General features: G+C 39.3%; 1 protein-coding gene across 2 annotated transcripts in view; it reads left to right on the top strand.

The window, feature by feature from the left end:
- The window catches only part of MAP2K5 (mitogen-activated protein kinase kinase 5), a 393,759-nt gene that overhangs the window by 230,886 nt on the left and 142,075 nt on the right, over window positions 1-20,798 (top strand). For both annotated transcript variants that reach the window (XM_006886624.1, XM_006886625.1), the window contains exons 14-15: window positions 18,707-18,780; window positions 19,740-19,790. In XM_006886624.1, coding sequence (XP_006886686.1) covers window positions 18,707-18,780; window positions 19,740-19,790 — 125 coding nt within the window. The remainder of the gene's footprint in view (window positions 1-18,706; window positions 18,781-19,739; window positions 19,791-20,798) is intronic.

Genomic DNA, 20,798 nt, shown 5'->3' with positions numbered 1-20,798 from the left:
GAACAAACAGGTTTGTCCTGGGGAGGGTGAAACCAGGATGTTCGCTGGAGTCAAGGATTCTGAAGCTTCGTCTGACATACTTTGGGCATGTTGCAAGGAGGGACTGGTCCTTGGAGAGGGACATCATGTTTGGGAGAGGAAGACCCTCAATGAGATGGATCAATGAGATTGGGGTGGTGGGAGTAAGTGTGTTGGAGATGGTGAGGTTGGCACAGGATAGAATAGGATTTAGGGCTCTTGCACTTAGGGTCACTATGAGTTGCAAGCAACTTGACAACACATAACAAAAAATTCTTGATTTTATTTTTACTGGATTTCACAGATCTTCCAAATGGTGCTACCTTAAATGCTGAGGCACCATTGTTAAGTAACTCAATTTTCTACCTGCTATGGCACAACCTTGCTGATTGAAAGTAAGCAGGACTTGAAGCACTTGCTCCAGAAGATCAAGAATTTCAGCCTTCATTTGGCAATACCATCTCAGACAAGGGTCTCATTACAAAAGTTTACAAAAGACTTCTGGACCTCCAGAAGAAAAAGACTGATCATCCAATTAAAAATGGGCAAAAGACTTCACAGAGGAGGACATTCGAATGGCCAACAGACACATGAAGAAATGCTCCAAATCACTGGCAATAGGAGAAATGCAAATCAAAACCACAGTGAAATACCATCTTACCCCAATAGCAGTGGCGAAGCTTAGCAGGGCAACAAGTAATAAATGTTGGAGAGAATGTGGATGGATATGTAGGAACTCTAACATTATTGGTGGGATTGTAAAATGGTACAACCATTCTGGAGGGCAGTATGGCATTTTCTCAAGAAGCTGAATATATAAATCCTATATGACCCAGCTGTTCCACTGCTTGGAATATGCCCTGAGAAAGTGAGAGGCACAGAGATCTGTACATTAATGTTCATAGCAGCATTATTCACCATAGATAGGAAGAACGTGGAAACAGCCCAAATGCCCAACTACAATGGAATGGATTGAGAAATTATGATACAGTCCAACAGTGGAATACTATACAGCACACAGAAACAGTGATTTTGTAAATTACTACCTAATTTGGGACGGACTGGAGAGCATTATGCTAAGTCAACTAACTCAGTCTCATAAAGATAAATACTATAAAAGACCATTACTGTAGAATGGATATGAGGATCCAGGGAGGGGGGTTGTATGGTCTTAATCATAGGGTCATACAATTTGAAGGGTGGAAGGAGGGGTGGGTAAAGGAAAGGGGAAAGATCCAGTGTGAAAAACAGTAAATACAAATGTTGTGAACTTTGTAAATAAACCACTATAATTTAAAAAAAAAAAAGTTTCCACCTTCAATATGGATTGCATTTCAACATCAAGAAAACAAACACCTTCACCACTGAACCAGTAGGCAGTATGATAGAGAAAGGATTGAGATTGTTAACGATTTCATCTTGCTTAATCAACATCCTTGGCACCAGCAGCCAAGAAATGAAAAGACAAGTAATATTGGGAAAATTTATTGTCAGGGACCTCACCAAAGTGCTAAAAAAATGTCAATCTAAAGACTAAGGAGCACCTGTCAAAGCCTCCTTTGTTTGCTATTTATCTGAGAGCTTGATGATGACTAAGGATGGCAGGAGAGTCAATGCCTTTGAGTTGTTGTGCTGGAAAAGAGTGTTGAACAGATCATGGATTGCCAAGAGAACTAGCAGACCTGTTCTGGAGTGGGTAATATCAGATTGCTCCTTGGAGGCAAGGATTTTGAAACTCTGTCGGACATACTTTGGGCATGTTGTCAGGAAAGCCCAGTCCTTGGAGAAGGACATCATACTTGAAAGGGCTGAGGTTCAGCTCAGGAGAGGAAGGCCCTGGATAGGACGGATGAGCACAGTGACTGTGGCAATGGGGTCAGATGTGTCAGACATGGTGAGGCTGGCAAGGTTCAGAGCCATTCACACAGTTGCTGTGAGTCTTAGTCAGCTCGATGACACATAATAACAACATGTATAAGGAAGCTCTAGTGGCCTAGGTAAGGAGTTATTCTGCCTGCCTGAAGGTACGCGGTTCGAATCTACCAGCTTCTCTGCAGGAGAAAAATTAACAATATCCTCCCAGGTATGACTTGGTTCCAACTTGATAACACAACAACACATACTGGGCAGGGAGATCTGGTTTCATATTCTGTAGAGAGTTCACTGATAACCCAAAGTCTGAGGTTCACATCTGCCAGCCACTCTTTGGGAAAAAGTTGGGCATCTCTTTCCATTTTAGTCACAGCCTGTTTAGCATTCTTGGGATAAAAATATCTACATGTTTGAGCAGCAGACAGTGTTGGGTGGAGCTCCCCAGTTAAAACAAGCTTGGAAGCAGGAGTAGCATCCACTTCCATAATAGCTTGCCTCGGGGAAACTCAATGAACTTAGAGAAACGATTTAAGTTATACGAGGGGTCAGGTCTTTCATTCATTGGGTCACTATGAGTCGTCTACAACTTGACAGCACTTAACAAGTTAGAGCAGAAGTGGAATGAGATGTAGAAATAGATCATAAACAGTAAACAAAATACATATGTAAATAGAGTGCTACGTGGTGATTGATTAGTGATATAGAAAAAAACTGGCTAAGTTTATGGAAGGGAAAGGGTTTGTTAAGTATAAATTATGAAAATGGCATAGGATCGATAGAGCAAGGTTCAAATCTGTTGTTCATAGGGCCGCTATGAGTCATCATTGACTTGATAACACCTAACAACAGCAATAGAGAAAATAAAGTGTGTGGTAGAATAAGGCACAATATATTGGGTTGCTAACCAAAAAATCAGCAGTTCAAATCCGTGCACCAGCTCTGAGGGAGAAAGATGTGCAGTCTTCTACTGTAAAGATTTATAGCCTCTACAATCCAGCAGAGGGTCACAATGAGTCAGAACTGATTTCCTGGTAGTAAGTAACAGAAAATGAAGAAGCCCTGGTATCATAAATGGGTTATGCATTAATGTACCAGCTAAAAGTTTGGCAGTTCAAACCCATCAGCCATTGCACAGGAGAACAATGTGGTGGCTTGCTTCCATAAAGATTTACCGCCTCAGAAGCCCTGTGGGACACTTCTGCTCTGTAACTAGGGTCCCTGCATATGAGTCAGAGTAGACTTGATGGCTGTGAGTTTTCGTTTCTTTGAAGGAAAAGCTAGAGTAGTCAAGTAGATTTGTGAGAACAGAGAAGAATCTGTGTGTGGGAATGTGCTGCGTGTTCTTGAACAGCAAGAGGCCCAGTGAGCAAGAAGGAGAGTGGCAGAGAAAGGCAGTGAGGCCCATGGGGCTCCACTCCACCTGAGTGAAATGGGGAAGCAAGGTTTTAAAAGAGAAGTGACAGAATCAAACTTGTATTTTAAAGGAATCAGGCTGACTACTGCTAATCCTTTTAAAACACATATTTAAACAATGTAAGAGACTTAGCAAATCAGAGTGGCATGTGGGTAAAGGAAATATTTATTAAATGCTCTGTACCAGGCACTATTCTTTGTGCTTTATGTATCTAAACCCGTTTAAAGTATTCCTTCAATGAACTAGAGAATTCTAGAAAATGTGAAATCTTTGAGAACATTTCAGGTAAGAGATTGATTATATGTAAATAACTGAGAATTAAAGCAATATGATTTAGCTGAGAAAATAATTGTTTTCTCAACCAGACGCAGTAGAATCGAAAGACTGCTTTAAGAGGAAAAGGTTACTTTGAAATATAAAGTATAAAATATTATCATTAATAAGGTATGATTAAAAGGACATACAAAGTCAGAACTTGAAAGGAAGACATCCCTTTTTTTCTTTTCCTTTTAATTTTTTAAAATTTTGAAGTAATAGTAGATTCACACAGGAAGTTGCGATAAAACAAGGAGGGTCCATTCAAGGCTATCCTTTTTAAGGTAGGAAACTGGAAGAAAATCAGAAGCTGAAAATACAGAAGTATATAGATGGATAAAGTTGTGTAAAAAAAAATATATATATATACACCTTTGAATGAGATCTGTGTAAAATTATATTAAATGCTTTAATAATATTTGTGTAATATTTTATCACATTTAAGTAACAGAAAAGAGGAATGAGTTGATAGCAGTAAACCTGATTTCCTTGGGAATAGAATCTTTTTTTTGTTTGTGAATTTTTCTTTGGGGGAGAAATGGAATCTTAATGTTGCAGTGTTGAAAGAAAACCCCCTCTCTTCCTCTTTTTCATTCCTATAATCTCAGAACAAATTCATAGCTGACCTTCCAGTGATTTGTTTTTGTTTTGTTTTTATTAATAATTTTATCACTTATTTGTATTGTTTCATGCATATGCATTGTATTCCATGTTGTCATTGTTAGGTGCCATCGAGTAGAGTGCAACTCATACAGTGATGCTCTGAACAACAGATCTGAGCCCTGTCCAATCCTGTGTCAGTCCTCCTGGTTGAGGGTCTTCCTGCCTCGACCAACCTTCTGCCTTTCTGAGCATCATCTCCCTCTCCAAAGAAATAGCCCATCCCAGCAACGTGCCCAAAGTATTTGAGGCAAAGCTTCATCATCACTGCCTCCAAGCAGTTCTCTGTCTGCACTATCTCCAAGACAAATCTGTTTGTTCTTTTGGCAGACCATGGAATGTTCAGTACTCTTCTCCAACACCACAGCTCAAAGGCATTCATTCTTCTTCTGTCATCCTTATGCATTGTCCAAATCTCAGATGCATAACAAGAGATCAGAAAGACTGTGGCCTGAATCACATGCACCATAGTCCTCAAACTGACATCATTACTCCTGAATAATTTGGAATGGTCCCTAACTTCAGATTTTTCAGTGCAATATACCTCCTCATTTCCTGACTGCTAATGCCACACTCTTGGCAACAGTAGCCAGGAAATCAGAAAACGCATTGCGATGGGAAAGTCTGCTGTTAGGGACCTCTCCAGGGTACTGAAGAGCAATGGTGTTACTCTGGAGACTAAGGTGTGTCTGATACAGGCTATGGTCTTTGCATCAGAGAGTTGGACAATGACTAAGGAGGATAGAAGGAGAATTGATGCCTTTGAGCTGTGGTGCTGGAGAAGAGTATTGAATGTACCCTGGACTGCCAAGAAAACAAACAGATTCATCCTAGAGAGGGTTAAATCAGGCTGCTCCTTGGAGGCAAGAATTCTGAGGCTTCGTCTGACATACTTTGGACATGTTGTAAGGAGAGACAGCTCCTTGGAGAGGGACATCATGCTTGGTAGGGTGGAGGGACGGCGCAGAAGGGGAAGACCCTCTATGAAGTGGATTGATTCAGTGACTAGGGTAATCAAGATGGGTGTGTCAGAGGCAGTGCAATTGGCACAGGACAGAGCAGGGTTTAGGGCTGTTGTACATAGGGTCGCTATGAGTCGCAAGCAACTCAACGGCACATAACAACAACAACGCCAGGAGTGTTGATTGTGGATCCAAATAAGGTGAAGCTATTGACAGTTTCAATCTTTTCTCCATCTATCATGATGTTGCTTTTCAGCCTAGTAGTTAAGAATTTTTGTTTTCTTGACTTTGAGATGCCATATTGAAAGCTGTATTCTTTGATCTTCTGCAACAAGTGCTTCAAGTACTCCTCACTCAAGTACTTCTCACTTTAAGCAAGCAATCTCATGCTAGTACTATAGTATGCACTTAGATTATAACTCATGAATGTTTGTGTTTTTATAAGGTGGGGAAGGCTTAGTCCATCAGCTGAAGTAAACAAGGTAGTTTAATTTAACTCTTGTTGTTTTTTATCCAGTTCTGACTATCCACACAAACGCACATCTCCAAAAATTGAGGCCCCTTCCCTATGTTGGTCATTCATTCTCTTTGCCTCAGAAGAATCACTGGGGATTTCCATTTGTGGTAATGATTTTTTAAATTCCAAGAAACCTGTAAGTCATCACATAAATGTCTTATTTTGAAATAGGATCTATCTAAAATATATATAAACTAAAATTCAGCAGCAGAAAAATAAGCAATTAGAAAATAAGCAGAAGATATGAAGAGATGTTTTATCCAAAGGATAGCAGAAAACCAAACCCACTGCATTGAGTTGACTCTAACTCATAGTGACCCCATCAGGTGGAGTGGACCTGCCTCCAGAGGGATTCCAGCACTGTAAGCCGTGACTGAAGCAGGTTGTCTTCCTCCCACAGTGGGCTGCAGTCACTGACCTTCAGAGCTCAGAAAGCATACACAGATGGCAATAACTACTTGAAAAGATATTCACCACCATTAACCATTAGAAAATACTAAAAATCCCAATGAGAGATCCCTGCATACTAAGACTCAAAGACTCAAAGTGACAAAACCTTAGTAGTAGGAAATGCAAGAAATAGGTGCTAAACTAATGGAAATCCTCTAGAAGTAAGAACAACACTAATTTGAAATTCTGCTTCTTTAACCCAGCTATATGGCTTGGAATCAGATTCTTTATCTCTCTGTCTCTGTGTGTGTCTCTCTCTTTCTCATTGCTGTCCAGTCTGAGCTGACTCATAGCTGATCCATTGAGTTTCCAAGACTGGAAATCACATCAGAGGAGATTGTTCATCTTTTTCCTGTGGAGCAGGTGTTGGATTCAAACCACCAAAGAGGTATAGTCTTTGGGGTTAGCAGGGACGTGCCATACAGGTTACACCACCAGGGGAAAACCCAGCCAGTGAGAAATGGAAAAAGTCTTAACATCAATACCATTTTCCTTGTTATTTCCCAATATCAGCCACAAATGAATGCCAAAGCTGGGATAATAACCCAGCTATACATTCAGATGATACTTACATCATGAATAGAATATGGTTTGTTAGCAAGTAGCAAAAAAAACAAAAAAAAAAAAAATAAAAAATAAAAGAATATGGTTTGTTAAGGTTTAAAATTAAGATGGCAGGAAGCTGGGCTTCAATTCCAAAGGTGTGTGGTTCGAATCCATGAAGATGGACAATCTCCTCCCATGCAGTTAACTGCCTCTGAAAAGCCCCCAGAGGGTCAACTATGGGTCGGTTCCAACTCTGCAGAATACAACAACAAGATAGGAGCCTCTGCTAAACTAGTGGCTTGGTGGTAAGGAATCTCACTGCCAACACAGAGGTACATGGTTTTAAAAAAAAGATAAGAGCCTCTGGTCTGTGACCTTAGACCAACTAACTTTATTAATTTGAATCTCAATTTTCTTATCAGTTAACTGAGATGAATATAAAAATATTATGGCTTACTGCTTATTATGAAAATTTAACAAGTAATAATGTATATAAAACAGCCTATTGCTTGGTACACAGCAAGTACCCAAGATGTGTTACCTGCTTTATTATAATTATTCCATTAGAACAATTTACCAAAATTATTCTGGATATACTGTCCCCAGTAAAACTTAAAATATATCTTACATATTATATAGTATTTTACAGAATCACTGTTCCTTAATGCTACATAACATTCCATTGTGTTAATATATGACAATTTATTGGATGATAATCCATTCATTTGTTGATGGGAATTGGGCTGTTTCCATAATCTTGCTATTGTGAATATCACTGCTGTGAACATAGGTATACATATATCCATTTGTGTCTTAGTTCTGATTTCCTTCAGGCATGCTCTTAACAGTGCCATAGCTGGTTCATGTAGATTTCTATGTTCAGCTTTTTGGGGAAACACCAGATTGCCTTCCAGAGTGATTGTACCATTTTACAATCTCACTAGCAGTACAAGAGAATGTAGTCCATCTGTAGCCTCTCCAATATGTATTGCTTGCTTTTGTGTTAAACTTTGCTACTAGGGTGAAATGGTTGTAGTTTTGATTTGCATCTCTCTGGTTGCCAGTGATTCTCAGCGTTTCTTCATGTATCTGGTGGTCTTCCTTTGTGAGAAGTCTTTTCATGCCCATTTTGTTATTGAATTATCAGTCTTTTTTTCTTTTCTTTTTTTTGAGGCCCTGACGTATTCTGTAAACTTTCATTATGAGACTATTATGCTGAGTGAACTAACTCTTTCTCATAAGGACAAATAACTGCATAAGACCATTATTATAAAAATAGAAGGATAACTTGTAAGATGTTTATGAATGCCCAGAAGAAATAGAGAAAAGGGAGAATGGGGCGGTGAAAGGGGAATGATAGAAATCACTAGAATAGCGAAGTTTAAGGGTAGATGGAAAGAGTCAAAGAACAGAAAAGATTGAAATGGGGACTCGAAAAGATGAGGTAATAATAGGCTTATATCAATAGTAATTCTATAAATTACAATGTATATGAATGATAGTATGAAACACAATGTACATGAATGAAAAAGGAAAACTAATCATGTTTTAAGTAAATAAAAAAATACATCTTATATCTATACCAATCCCTTTACCCCACTTTTAAAGCATTTATACTCAGTAGGAATCTTAAAATCAGTAGTACCTAGGATTGAGGAAGTAGGTGATAAAGCTAGGATGGAATGCAGTCTCTCCTGACTCCAGGGCACTTATTCTGCCACCAGTTAATGTTCTTATTGCATATTTCACTTACTACAGAAAGATTGAAGGGTGAGAGAATTGAGAAACGTAGGCCTTTTGCACTGGTTAGCATTCAGAATATTGCATATTCTCTTAGCTGTATCATACATGAAGGACGAAAGTGAATTTTGTTTCCTCCATTCTGAGATGAATATGAGACTCTCTAGACAATAGCTAATTATACTGCTTAATTTTATTTAAGGCTTTTGCAGGAATATTTGGATGGCCTACCTTTTATTATGCAGGGGAATGATTAGAATAACTTTTATATTGCATCGTGGTTTTCGCTTAAGTGTGTTCCTGTTGTGCACAGATGAATTTGTAATGTGAATGTCAGCCATCGTCTATATTTAATTGTACCTGCTGTTCTCATTCATTAGAATGCAGTCCCCAAGAAATAACTAGATAGATATATTGGTTGTTTTCTTTTCATAAGACAATTAAACATAATGAAAGAGGTTGCTGAAGCACCCTGCCACAGTGATAGGAGTTGTTCCTGGGATTGGAGACCTGCTGGTGAGTCCTCAGGCTTCTGGTAGAGAGCGGCTTCCTTGGCATTCAAGCAAAGCAGTGTAATTGCTTTTATAGGAGGGAAAAGTTGGAAGGAAGTCCACTTTCTACACCAGAGCCACATGCCTGGTTTTAAAACTGAACTAGTATTTCTTTAAGAATTGGCACCAAGTCTATTCAGTAAGCTCACTCACATGTGAAAGCCAGAGCAAATTGGCTATTTCAACTATGTAAGAAAACAGAAGCCAGAGAGAAACAAAAGAGGGAGTTATCCCAGCACGTGATATGCACGTTCACCACAGAAAGGGAGCCTTGGGTCTGTAGTTTTCCTTTGCTGACTATAAAAAGAACATGGACAAAGTTACTGTTTTCTTTGAAACTAACTGCAGGGAAATGATCACAGAAATTCGTATTCTAAGCACTTTGGCTAACTCCAACTACAGTTTTGTAAAAGAGCTTTTTATTTATCTGTATTGAACTACCCCCAGGCACTCGGCCAAATCCTAACTGAGGGTAGCCTCCCATGAAGACCCGCTTTGTGTAAGGCCAGGGGCTGGGCTGTGGGCGGAGGAGCCTTTTGTGAAAAGTTGTGGAGCCCTGGCTCTTGAGGACCTGGGCCTCTATTAGTCAGCTTCCGCCTGATGCTGCTCATGTAGGTTGTTTAATAGCTAATTGATGCTGCTTGTGTAAAGATACCGTGTTTTGCATGAGGTGATTATGGGTGGTAACGTTGGTTGTCTCAACATGTTATCAATTTCCACAGTCAATTTAGTCAATTCACTGAAAAACAGAAGGGAGAAAAAAAATTTGTCAATCCAGCTAGAAAATCAAAGCAGTTTCTGCGAGTTGCTGAAGCAGCTGTCATTTGTTGACCAAATAATTCATGGTTTTTTTAAACCCATTGTTTTTTTTATTTTGTCGGCACAATCTTAATTATTTGTGGACATAATCTTAAATACTCCAAATTGATATTTTTTAAATAGTCTATTTTTAAGTATTTGTTGTTGTTGCTGTTAATGTACCATTGAGTCACTTGAGACTCCTAGGGACCCTTTGCACACTAGCTCTGAACCCCGCCCTATCCTGAGCCAGACTCACTGTCACAAACACACCTACCCCCATTACCCTGGTTACTGTGTCAGTCCGTCTCATCCTGGGTCTTCCCCTCTTGAACTGTCCCTCCACACTTCTGAGCATGATGTTTCTCTCCGAGAACTGGTCCCTCCTGGCAGCATGATCAAAGTATGTGAGACAGAGCTTCAAAATCCTTGCCTTCTGGGAGCAGCCTGGTTGCTCCTTCTCCAGGATGAACCTGTTTGTTCTCTTTGCAGTCCATGTGTATTCAGTACTCTTCTCCAGCACCACAGCTCAAAGGCATTGATCCTTCTCCTGTGATCACAGTTAATCAGGCCCTCTATAGTACATCCTTTGTGGGGGCGGGGTGATAACCATTTACCACTGTTAAATCCCTGGATGGTGCAGGTGATTAGTGTGCTCATCTGGTAGTCAAATTACTGGAAATTTAAGTGCACAAAGAGGCAGTCAGCCTCAAAAGACAACTTGACTTAGTGTTAACCCGCCTGTGGCTTGTTGTTGCTATTATGTGCCATCGAGTTGCCTGCGACCCATAATGACCCTGTGTATAACAGCTCTGAAGCCTTCCTTGTCCTGAGCCAGTCTCGCTGACCCTGACACACCTACCCCCATTGCCCCAGTTGCTGTATCAATCCATCTCATCTGGAGTCTTCCCCTCCTGTGCTGTCCCTTTCACCCTTGCAAGAATGATGTCCTTCTCCAAGGGCCAGTCCCTCCTGGCCACGTGCCCAAAGTAAGTGAGATATAGATTCAAAACCTAGCCTCCAAGGAGAAACTTGGTTTCACCCTCTCCAAGATAGACCTATTTGTTTTCTTGGCAGTCCATGGTATGTTCAAGACTCTTCTGCAGCATTACGACTCGAAGGCATTGATTCTCCTTCTGCCATCCTTAGTCATTCTCCAGCTCTCTGATGCATAGCTAGTAATTGCAAAGCTCATGGCCTAAATTGGGTGCATCTTAGTCTCTAGGCTGACATCATTGCTCTTTGATATTCAGGAAAGGGCCCTGACAGCGTATTTTCCCAATGCATTTGGTTCCTTGATTTCCTGACTGCTAGTGCCAAGAGTAAGAGTGTTGATTGTGAAACCAAGCAAGCTGGTGTAATGAAGATTAATTTCACTTGGTATTTGAATCTGATTCATTATATCAGATAATCCTGAGACCTTTTATGATGAAAGTCTTTGTTTTTACCTAACAGTAGCTTGACTATGTGGATCACAACAAACTGTGGTTAACTCTGTGAAGAATGAGAATAAATCCCAGAATATTTGATTGTGCTTGTGCTAAACTTATATTTGGACCAGGAGACAGTAGTTAAAACAGACCAAGGAAACACTGCATAATTTAAAATCAGAAAGGGTATAAGTCAGGAATGTGTCCTATCACCATATCTTTTTCAATTCCTATGCAGAAGAGATCATCTGGGAGGATGGGCTCTATGAGGAGGAACATAACATCAAGATTGGAGGAAGACTTATTAACAATCTCCGCTATGCAGATGACACAACTCTGCTTGCTGAAACTGAGGAGGACCTGAAGAGCTTGCTGGAGAAGATCAAGGACTGCAGTCTTCAATATGTATTGAAGCTCAACATCAAGAAAACAAAGATTCTCACCACATTATGATAGATGGAGAAGAGGCTGAGAATTGTTAATAGCTTTAGTTTGCTTAGCTCCACAATCAACACTTTTGGTTCTAGCAGGCAAGAAATCAAAAGGCAAATTGCATTGGGAAAGTCTGCTGTCAGAGACCTCGCCCGAGTACTGAAGAGCAATGACATCAGTCTGGAGACTGAGGTGTGCCTGATCCAGGCTATAGTCTTTGCAGTTATTTTCTATGAGTCAGAAAGCTGAACAATGACTAGGGATGATGGAAAGAGAATTGATGCTTTTGAGCTGTGGTGCTGGAGAAGAGTGTTGAATATACCACGGACTTCCAGGGGAGCAAACAGGTTCATACTAGAGAGGATGAAGCCAGCCTGTTCCTTGGAGACAAGGATTCTTAGGCTTCAACTGACATATTTTTGGCATGTTGCAAGGTGAGACCAATCCCTAGAAAGGGACATCATGCTTGGAAAGGTGGAGGGACAGTGCAAGAGAGTAAGACCCTCGATAAGATAGATTGATTCTGGACTGGAGTAATGAGGGTAGGTGTATCAGAGACAGTAAGGTTGGCACGGGATAGAGTAAGTTTTATTGTACATAGGGTCACAATGAGTCACAAGTGACTCGACGGCACATAACAGCAAAAACAGTGAGCTTACAGTGCATTCAAATTCTACAAGAGACTCTTTCCTATTCATGTTATTCATTTCTTTTCAATATATACGTGGGACAGATTACCCGGGAGGCTGGGCTCTATGAGGAGAAGTGTGGCATCAGGATTGGAGGTAGACTCATCAACAATCTGCGTTATGCAGATGACACAACCATGCTTGTTGAAACTGAGGAGAACCTGAAGCGCTTGCTGCAGAAGGTCAAGAATTGCAGCCTTCAATATGGATTGAAGCTCGACATCAACAAGACAAAGATTCTCACCACTGGGCTGATTGGCAGCATCATGATGGATGTTGAAGAAATTGAGGTTGTTGACAGCTTCAGTTTGCTTGGCTCTATAGTCAACACCCTTGGTACCAGCAGCCAGGAAATTAAAAGACAAATTGCATTGGGGAAATTCTGCTGTCAGAGACCTCTCCAAAGTACTGAAGAGCAATGATGTCAGTCTAGAGACTAAGGTGTGCCTGATACAGGCCATGGTCTGCAATTACTATGCATCAGAGAACTTGACAGTGACTAGGGATGATAGAAAGGACAATTGATACCTTTGAGCTTTGGTGCTGGAGAAGAGTTTTGAATATACTGTGGACTGTGAGGAGAACAAACAAGTTTGTTCTCGAGAGGGTGAAACCAGGCTGCTTCTTAGAGGCAAGGATTCTGAATCTCCGTCTGACATACTTTGGACATGTTGCAAGGTGGGATCAGTCCTTGGAGAGGGACATCATGCTTGGGAAGGTGGAGGGGCAGTGCAGGAGAGGAAGACCCTCGATGAGATGGATTGATTCCATCACTGGGGTAATGGGGATAGGCTTGTCAGAGACAATAAAATTGGCAAGGGTTAGAGCAGGGTTTAGGGCTATTGTATATAGGGCCGCTATGAGTCACAGATGACTCAACGGCACATAACAGTAAGAATTCATTGAGCTCTGTACCAGTTACTGCTAAGCGCTTCTTTTTCATAACTTTGTCAGTGTAGGAAGATCACATATATTCTTGATAATATCTAGTGATCAGTGGAGCAGTATAGATACACATGAATAGAGATTCTGAGAGCTTTAAATGACTTGTCTACAGTCTCAAAAGCAATATACAGAACTCTTATTTTAAAAAGAAAAAGGGGGGGAAACCCTAACAAAAACAGAAAACCTCCTCAAACTCTTTGTTCTGTTGGAATTGACTCATAGCTGACTGTCCACTGGTTTCTGAAGCTGCGAAGTGCCAGGACAAAATTGTTATTCCTCCACGCAGCCACTGGTAGATTCGAACTGCCAGAAATTTTGCAGTGGAGTACCATATGGATTGCACCACTGGAGCCCCTGGGCTCTCACTAGGATCTGGACTAAGCCCACAGAGTCCTTTCTGTCATCATTCTCCTGCCCCTAAGAGAATCTGATCAACAAAGTCTTTTGACTCCTTTAAAAGCTTATGTGCAAAAAATAACACTTTTGCCTTAAAATTAAAAAGTAAGGCATATCTGATACTAAAATAGGGTCACCTTGCATTGTATTCTTTCTTTGACTTCTCCAACCTGATGTTGGCCTCGTAGCTGAGAGAATGAAGCCAAAACTCCAGTTCCAACTGTGAGGTGCCTTTGAGTCCATTCTGACTCGGAGTGACCCTGTGTCAATAGAACAGACCACTGCCCAGCCCTGTGCCATGTTCATAATCATTGCTATGTTTGAACCTGTTATTGTTCAAAACCTACTATTTCATCCTAATACAAAGAAGATTAAGGCTAATTTGGTTTTTCACAAAAATCTTACATGTTACATTAGTAGGAATTTATTTCTCTTTAGTAGTGAAAAAAGGATCTGTAATCTAGGCTTCTACACACCTCATTTGTATTTTCTTTGAGAAAATGTCTCCGTTAAAATCAATGCCCTACTATTCATTTAAGCTCCCCTGCCTTCAATAAAACTAATTGATAAACCCTAATAATTAATGGCCTGATTAAACTGAAATGACTTGCATCTGCCCTGATGATTGCCATTTATAATCAGTCACTTTAATGACTCATCTTTTCTGCACTTTGCTTACAGAAAAAAGGCTATGATGTCTTTAAGGGAGCAGGATGAAGAGCTGTTTGCCTTCCATTGCTATTTCTTCTCCATAACTTGAGCTTACATTAAAATAAGAGAGAACTACCTCCTTACACATAATCTTTCTGTCTAATCTGTGGTTTCACTGAAGTAGAACAAAACAAATAAACAAAATAAAATCATTCCATTCTTTCTGGACCTATCCTTGATAATTGTAGAATTTACATACTTTAAATTTAGTGGCTATTTACGTGGATTATTGATAACTTAGAAGAATGAAACTTTTATCTATGATAAAGTCCCAAGGCAGTTAGTTTGGATGCACCAGCTGTTCCATTAGAGAAAGATGAGGAATCTACCAGAGGGTCATCTATGAGCAAGCCAGTTCCAGCTTGAAAGCAATGAATTCATTGAATGGAAGGAATAATGGAAGTGAGAATCACAGGAAGGAAATGGGAAAAGTACAGTTACATTATGCCTATTGTAATTGATGTTATAAAATAAAATGTGCATGAATGGTTGAATGGAAAGCCCATTTGCTTTGTAAACTTTCACTCAAATCACATTTTACAAAAAGAAGGTATGCATGCATATGATCTGGCAAAAAATACATTCTCATAAACATTAAATGGATAGCAAATGGGTTTTATAAATGGTTTTTAAATGGATTTGGGGAGTATTTTTGTTTTTTGCAGTGTTTTACTCAAATTTCAATTGCGACAATGCAAATAAAAATTATTTCCTAAATATAATGAAGTATATAATACCTTTCACGTTTTGATTAATCATCAGTTACATCTGTAGAATGATAATTTAAAAAGCAACTTTATATTAATCATCTCATCTGATCCTCACAGTTCTTTAAGATCAACCCAGCGGTTCTAGGTATTTCTATACAGAGGTGGAAGCTAAAATCTAGAAGCAGGATATGACTTTTCCAAAGTCACATGCCAAGTGTGTGACGTAGTCAAATTACCAAAACTCATATGTTCTGTCTTTATTATTTCCCTCTTGACCTATATTTGTGGAGTGAAGGAAGTATAACTTTGGTTAAAAGGGTTTATTGTGGCTCAAGAAATTATTGGAGGTGGGAGAAGCATTTATAGTAGCAAATTTAGTGTATTTTCAGGGAGCTCTGGTTGCTTAGTTTTAAGGATTTGCACTGCCAACCCAAAGGCACTTAGTTCAAGTCGACCATGGAGAAAAATGGGCAGTCTCCTCCCATGCAGGTTACTGCCTCTGAAAACTCTCTGAAGGGTCAAACTAAGTTGATCCCTGTGCAGAACAGTAACAGTATATTTTTAAAGCCAATAATTGAGAGTAAATAAGATTCTGTGCTCAGAAGGAATAAGATGTGTAAAGTGTAGTCCTACCCTGTGACCTTATTACTTGAGTTGATGATACTTGTAATAGTCAATATGTTAAGCATAAGATCTTATGCACAGCTCCAAAAGAAACAGAACAGGGAGGAAAATGTTTTAGCCATTCAAACAAAGCAGTGCCCTTCGTAGCCTGAGTGTTAGGATAATAGAGAAGAAAGGCGTACTTCACTTGAAGGACACTTAAGGTTCAGAAAGTCAAAAACTTTCAGAGACAGCTTGCTAAGCCTGGGGGTAGGAAGCTAGAGGAGAATAGTTCAATATAAACAAAAGCTTAATGATGTTTTTATTTTGTTCCTATGAGACAGTGATCTAGTTGGAATACAAAGAGTGGTTTGAGATTCTGCTGCTTTCACACTTAAAGTGCTCCTGGGGAGCTCTGGGGCATAGTCTGTAGGGTGTTAGCTCCTAACCAAAGTTGCCCCTGTCAACTAAGCTATGAGGTGAATGTGCAAAAATTGACAAAAAAGCTTAAGTTACGTGTATGTTAAAAAAAGGTGATGTTGAAAAACTGAAAAATAGACTAAGGTTCTTATTTACACCTCAACTTTTAAGACTATAATCTGATAGTTTTGCTGTTTTGTTCTTTCTTTCCTGATATACAGATGTGTTTTTGATTGAAGCTAAAGATTTGTTACCTTTCACATACCTTGTAATTCCTAGGTAGCACCATCTTCCAGAATCACAGGGTACTCTGTCTGATGTGGTAGCTTAAGGGTGGTTTAACATTGTCACAGCAAACTTAGAAAGTTACAACACTCAAGGATAGAATGACTGCTCCCATAATATGCATTCACAGACACTTGGCCAGAATGGGAAGAGACTGATTTCCCTTCCTGTCTTGGCATGGCTGGTAGATTTGAACTACCACCTTTCCTGCTGGCGGTCCAGCACTTAACATATTGTACCACAGGAGCTATCTTAAAAGGGAATAGCTAAATAATGAGCAAAAAAGCCCAACAAAACCCTCACGTTGTCATGTAGTCAGTTGCAACTAATTGTAACCCTCCATCATGTTTCCAAGACTATAAGTCTTTCTGGAAAGGAAGAGACTGCCCGTCTCCCTCCAACTGAATAGCAAGTGGATTTGAACCACTATCCTTCATTGAGCAGTCAGTACTTTATGTTAACTGAAGAGCATGCTACTTTGACACAATCTGTACCTAAACCCCTCACCACTGGAAATATTACCAGCATAAATTAATATGGCATGCTTAGATTTTCATTAATTTATTCAATCATCCATTCAACAAATTTTATTAAGTATTCACCAACCTCTCTTCTAGGGGCAGAGAATACAATAGTCAGTAAGAGATAGAGTCTCTGGCTTTTGTTTGTGTTCCAGCATCAGTCAACACTAGATGAGCTGATCTAGGAGGACATGCCTAGCACTTTGCCTGACACTTAATAAAAAAACTCCAACTCATAGCTGTCAAATCATCTCTTAGCCAGGCCTCCAGTGGATTTTCTGGGCTGTATATCATGTGAAAGGAGATTGCCCATCTTCTCACCCAGAGCCACTGATGGGTTTGAACCCTTCGAGAAGTGCTGCTTTTTGGTTAGCAGGCAGCTCTTGAGACAATGCCACCAGAGCTCTCTCACACATAGTAAATGTGTCATTGAGTTGGAATCAACTCATAGCTGACCCTCCAGCAGGTTTTCAGGAATAGTAAATCTCACAGGAGGAGAAAGCCCATTTTTCTCCTGTGGAGTGGCTGGTGGATTTGAACCACATGCCTTTGTGTTGGCAGCACAACTTCTTACCACTAAGCCACCAGAACCCCTTCGCAAATAGTTAAATAGGGTTCTGTGATTTTTGGTTACTGAGCATTAACATGAAATTTTAATTAAATACCTACTTACTCTATGGAGATATTTGTTAGTTAACCCTGATTGGGTTAGAGGATTAGAGTTGTTTTTACGTTTATGAAAGCTTGTGAATCTCATTCCCTTTTGGACTAATTAAGGTTATATACTGTATTAAATATAACTAGTTACCTGTTGTTGCCCGCTTTTGCCGTGCAAGGTAAAACACTGAAGCAGGTGCTGGTCTGTACTATCATAAGTCTTATGCTCTTTATTGCTTAGATGCTTTTTCGTGGACTTACTGAATTCCTGAAAAAGCTCATTGTTGCCACTGACAACACATCACAGACACCCTTTGTGTCATTATTTAGCAACTGACTGCTTTGGCAAAGGCTGTATCAATTCTTTTGTTAACTCTACCAGCAGTCAGAACTGATGGAAGAAAAGAAGAATAAATGAAATAAGGAGCCATGTACATGCACATATATGCACTCACATCTTTTAGATAAATTTCTGATTATCTAAAGTAATGTTTGTCGTATAAAACACTGGAAATAGCAAGACTATTTTCTCATTGTTTCTTTGGGATGTGGCCTTTTACTAATAACATATGAATCTTTTAGGTTTTTCTTCCACCGCCCCCCCTCCCAGTTTCTTCCCCCTTCTAATCTTCCCTGTGGCCTTCTTAGATAACGTGTTAGCTTGACATTTATGCATTGAGAGCAAAACAAATCCTTTCTGTGCCTTTTCTTTGCAGGAAGGTTACATTTCTTGTCTTTCTACTTTTCCCAAAAGGCTGAGAATTGGTTAGTGGGTGTATTTAATGCTGTTGGAAGCTAAGGAAAGATTTGACTTTTACTTGAGACAAGCCTATTGCTCCCATAGAGGCCAAATATGGTTGAAAGTGAAGTCAGGACCTTAGATTTTACCCCCAGAAAAGGGCTTTGCATTAAAACTGTGATTAGAATTCCAGACTGAGCAGACGATGTCCCATTTTCATTATGGTATGGCATGGGTGTGGTTTTGGGGAGGGGGCGGGAGAGAGGGAATAAGCACTATAAATATGGAATAAGTTAAGTGGACTTCTCTTCTGGTTCCATCTTAGATGTGAAGCCCTCCAATATGCTAGTTAACACAAGAGGCCAGGTCAAGCTGTGTGATTTTGGAGTTAGCACTCAGGTAGGTCTCTTTCCTCCTCGTCTGCTCACGGATGCCACATCCCCCTTTTTATTTGCCATTTCTTTTCTGGATTGAAAAATCACCTAGCATCCTAACAGACCCCTCTGCATCTTCTCCAGGGCTGGGAGTGTGTTATTCATTTTTAATCTCCAAGCGAGTTTCCTTCATCAGAATATGATTGTTCATTGTTTAATGACAGTAAAAACTGCTGATATTGTAATTACTACTTACGAATAGCAAACTTCATTGATATGCAGCTTTGATATGAAAGCATTTTGGCCAGACAAAAGGGAGGGCAGAGTGGGAGCTGCGCCCAGGGAGCCCAACTGGCCCACAATAAAAATTAATATTGGGAGCAACAATAGTGGAGGGCCATTACAATGTGCAGCACAAATTTTAATTAATTTCCATTTTGGGCCTCCCCTGAGAACCGGGTGATAGTGACCCACGAGCATGCTGTGATGTTGATTTGAATTGCAGCCACCTTTACTCCCAGCCAAACACGAAGACCAAAGCGAAGGTCATCCTTGTATTATGAGTTGTCAAAGTCTGTTATCCCTCCAGCGTATTTAGTGTTCGTTTCATTCTAGCAATGCTTAGGGCTTCGTTCACATCCTGAGCCATCTGACTAAAAAATGAGTGTGTTCAAATTCTACTTCAAATTGACTTTTTATATCAGGCGGGTTTGGGGTACTAAAGTGATAAGCATCCTGCTTAAGTGAATTGTTTAAGGTTATCTGCTATAAACTGTAATTCTGTGCTTGTTTAAACTGGAAATCGCATTCAAAAGAAAAGAGAGATTTAATCATTTTTAATGCCTTTGTAGATAAATTTGTTCCCTTTTACATAATTTTTGGTTGATTTATAGGAATGATGATTGTAGGTTAAATGAGGAATAATTGCCCATTTTATTTCCACATTATCTTTATATCGTTCTAACAGACTGTTTTGTCTCATAGCTGGTGAATTCTATAGCAAAGACGTATGTTGGAACAAATGCTTATATGGCGGTAAGTAAACTTATGCAAAAATAACATTTAAACCAGCATCTTTATCTTTATGTACTTGGTAATGTATAATTCTTGAACTAATTTCACAGCTTTAGCAAAGCATGTATTATGAAGTCAATCCAGTCACAATCAGATTTTTAAATCTTCCTCAAAGCTTAAAGATTTGTACAGGAGCTTATCTGACTTTCTTATTAGCTGACATTCTTGATTTTACCAGGTTGTTTCAAGAATGAAATCATTGTTAAGAAGTTTAATCATACAGAAAAATTGTGCTTGATAGCATAGTGGCCACTTGCCACTTTGCTTACTTAATTAACCCTTAGTATGCTAAATGAGAGTCAAATGATTGGCTGTTTTCTCCAGAAACACAAAAAGCTTTGTCCTCAGATCAAAATGAAATTATCAATATCACCAAATCTAATTTATGAATCTTTGTAGGTGAGAGCTTAGCAGGCCATTTTCTTCCAAACGTACACCTCTATGTTCTGTTTCTTTTTAGACCCATGCCTATAAAGATTAATGTAGTACTAACTAAATAAGCTTGCCAAGAATAAAAATAAGAAGCATAGAACTATTCCAAAAAACCATTGTGGGTTTGGCTTTGACTTCTTTTGTCCACTTTTAGGGTAAGGGAAGTTATTTGTGCCCATAAAATATACTTTTCTTTCTTTCCAAAATCACGTAGGGGCATATGGAGGAAGCAGAAAGCTTATCTTTTGGAAGCAAGGATCATTTAGGAAGCAACGTTTTGTTTTAACATTTTAAGATTAATGTTTTTAATGAAGACTTTTAATATATCTAGGTACTTTCCTACATTTGTAATGGTACTTTTATATATCATTAATTTAAAAGTTATTCATATTGATGTTATGCTCAGAGCAATACATTTTGTTTTCATTCCAAATAGTTCATTTTTCTCTTGCATTGTTTTTTTTTTAATTTCTTTATTTTTCATTTCAATGAACATCTACAGAGATTTTGGAATTCCATTCATTCATTGTTGCACCC

This window comes from Elephantulus edwardii, unplaced genomic scaffold (assembly GCF_000299155.1).
Source record: "Elephantulus edwardii isolate Elephantulus edwardi_28Jun2011 unplaced genomic scaffold, EleEdw1.0 scaffold00050, whole genome shotgun sequence".
NCBI lineage: Eukaryota > Metazoa > Chordata > Mammalia > Macroscelidea > Macroscelididae > Elephantulus > Elephantulus edwardii.
This window is presented reverse-complemented; position numbering and strand designations above follow the sequence as displayed.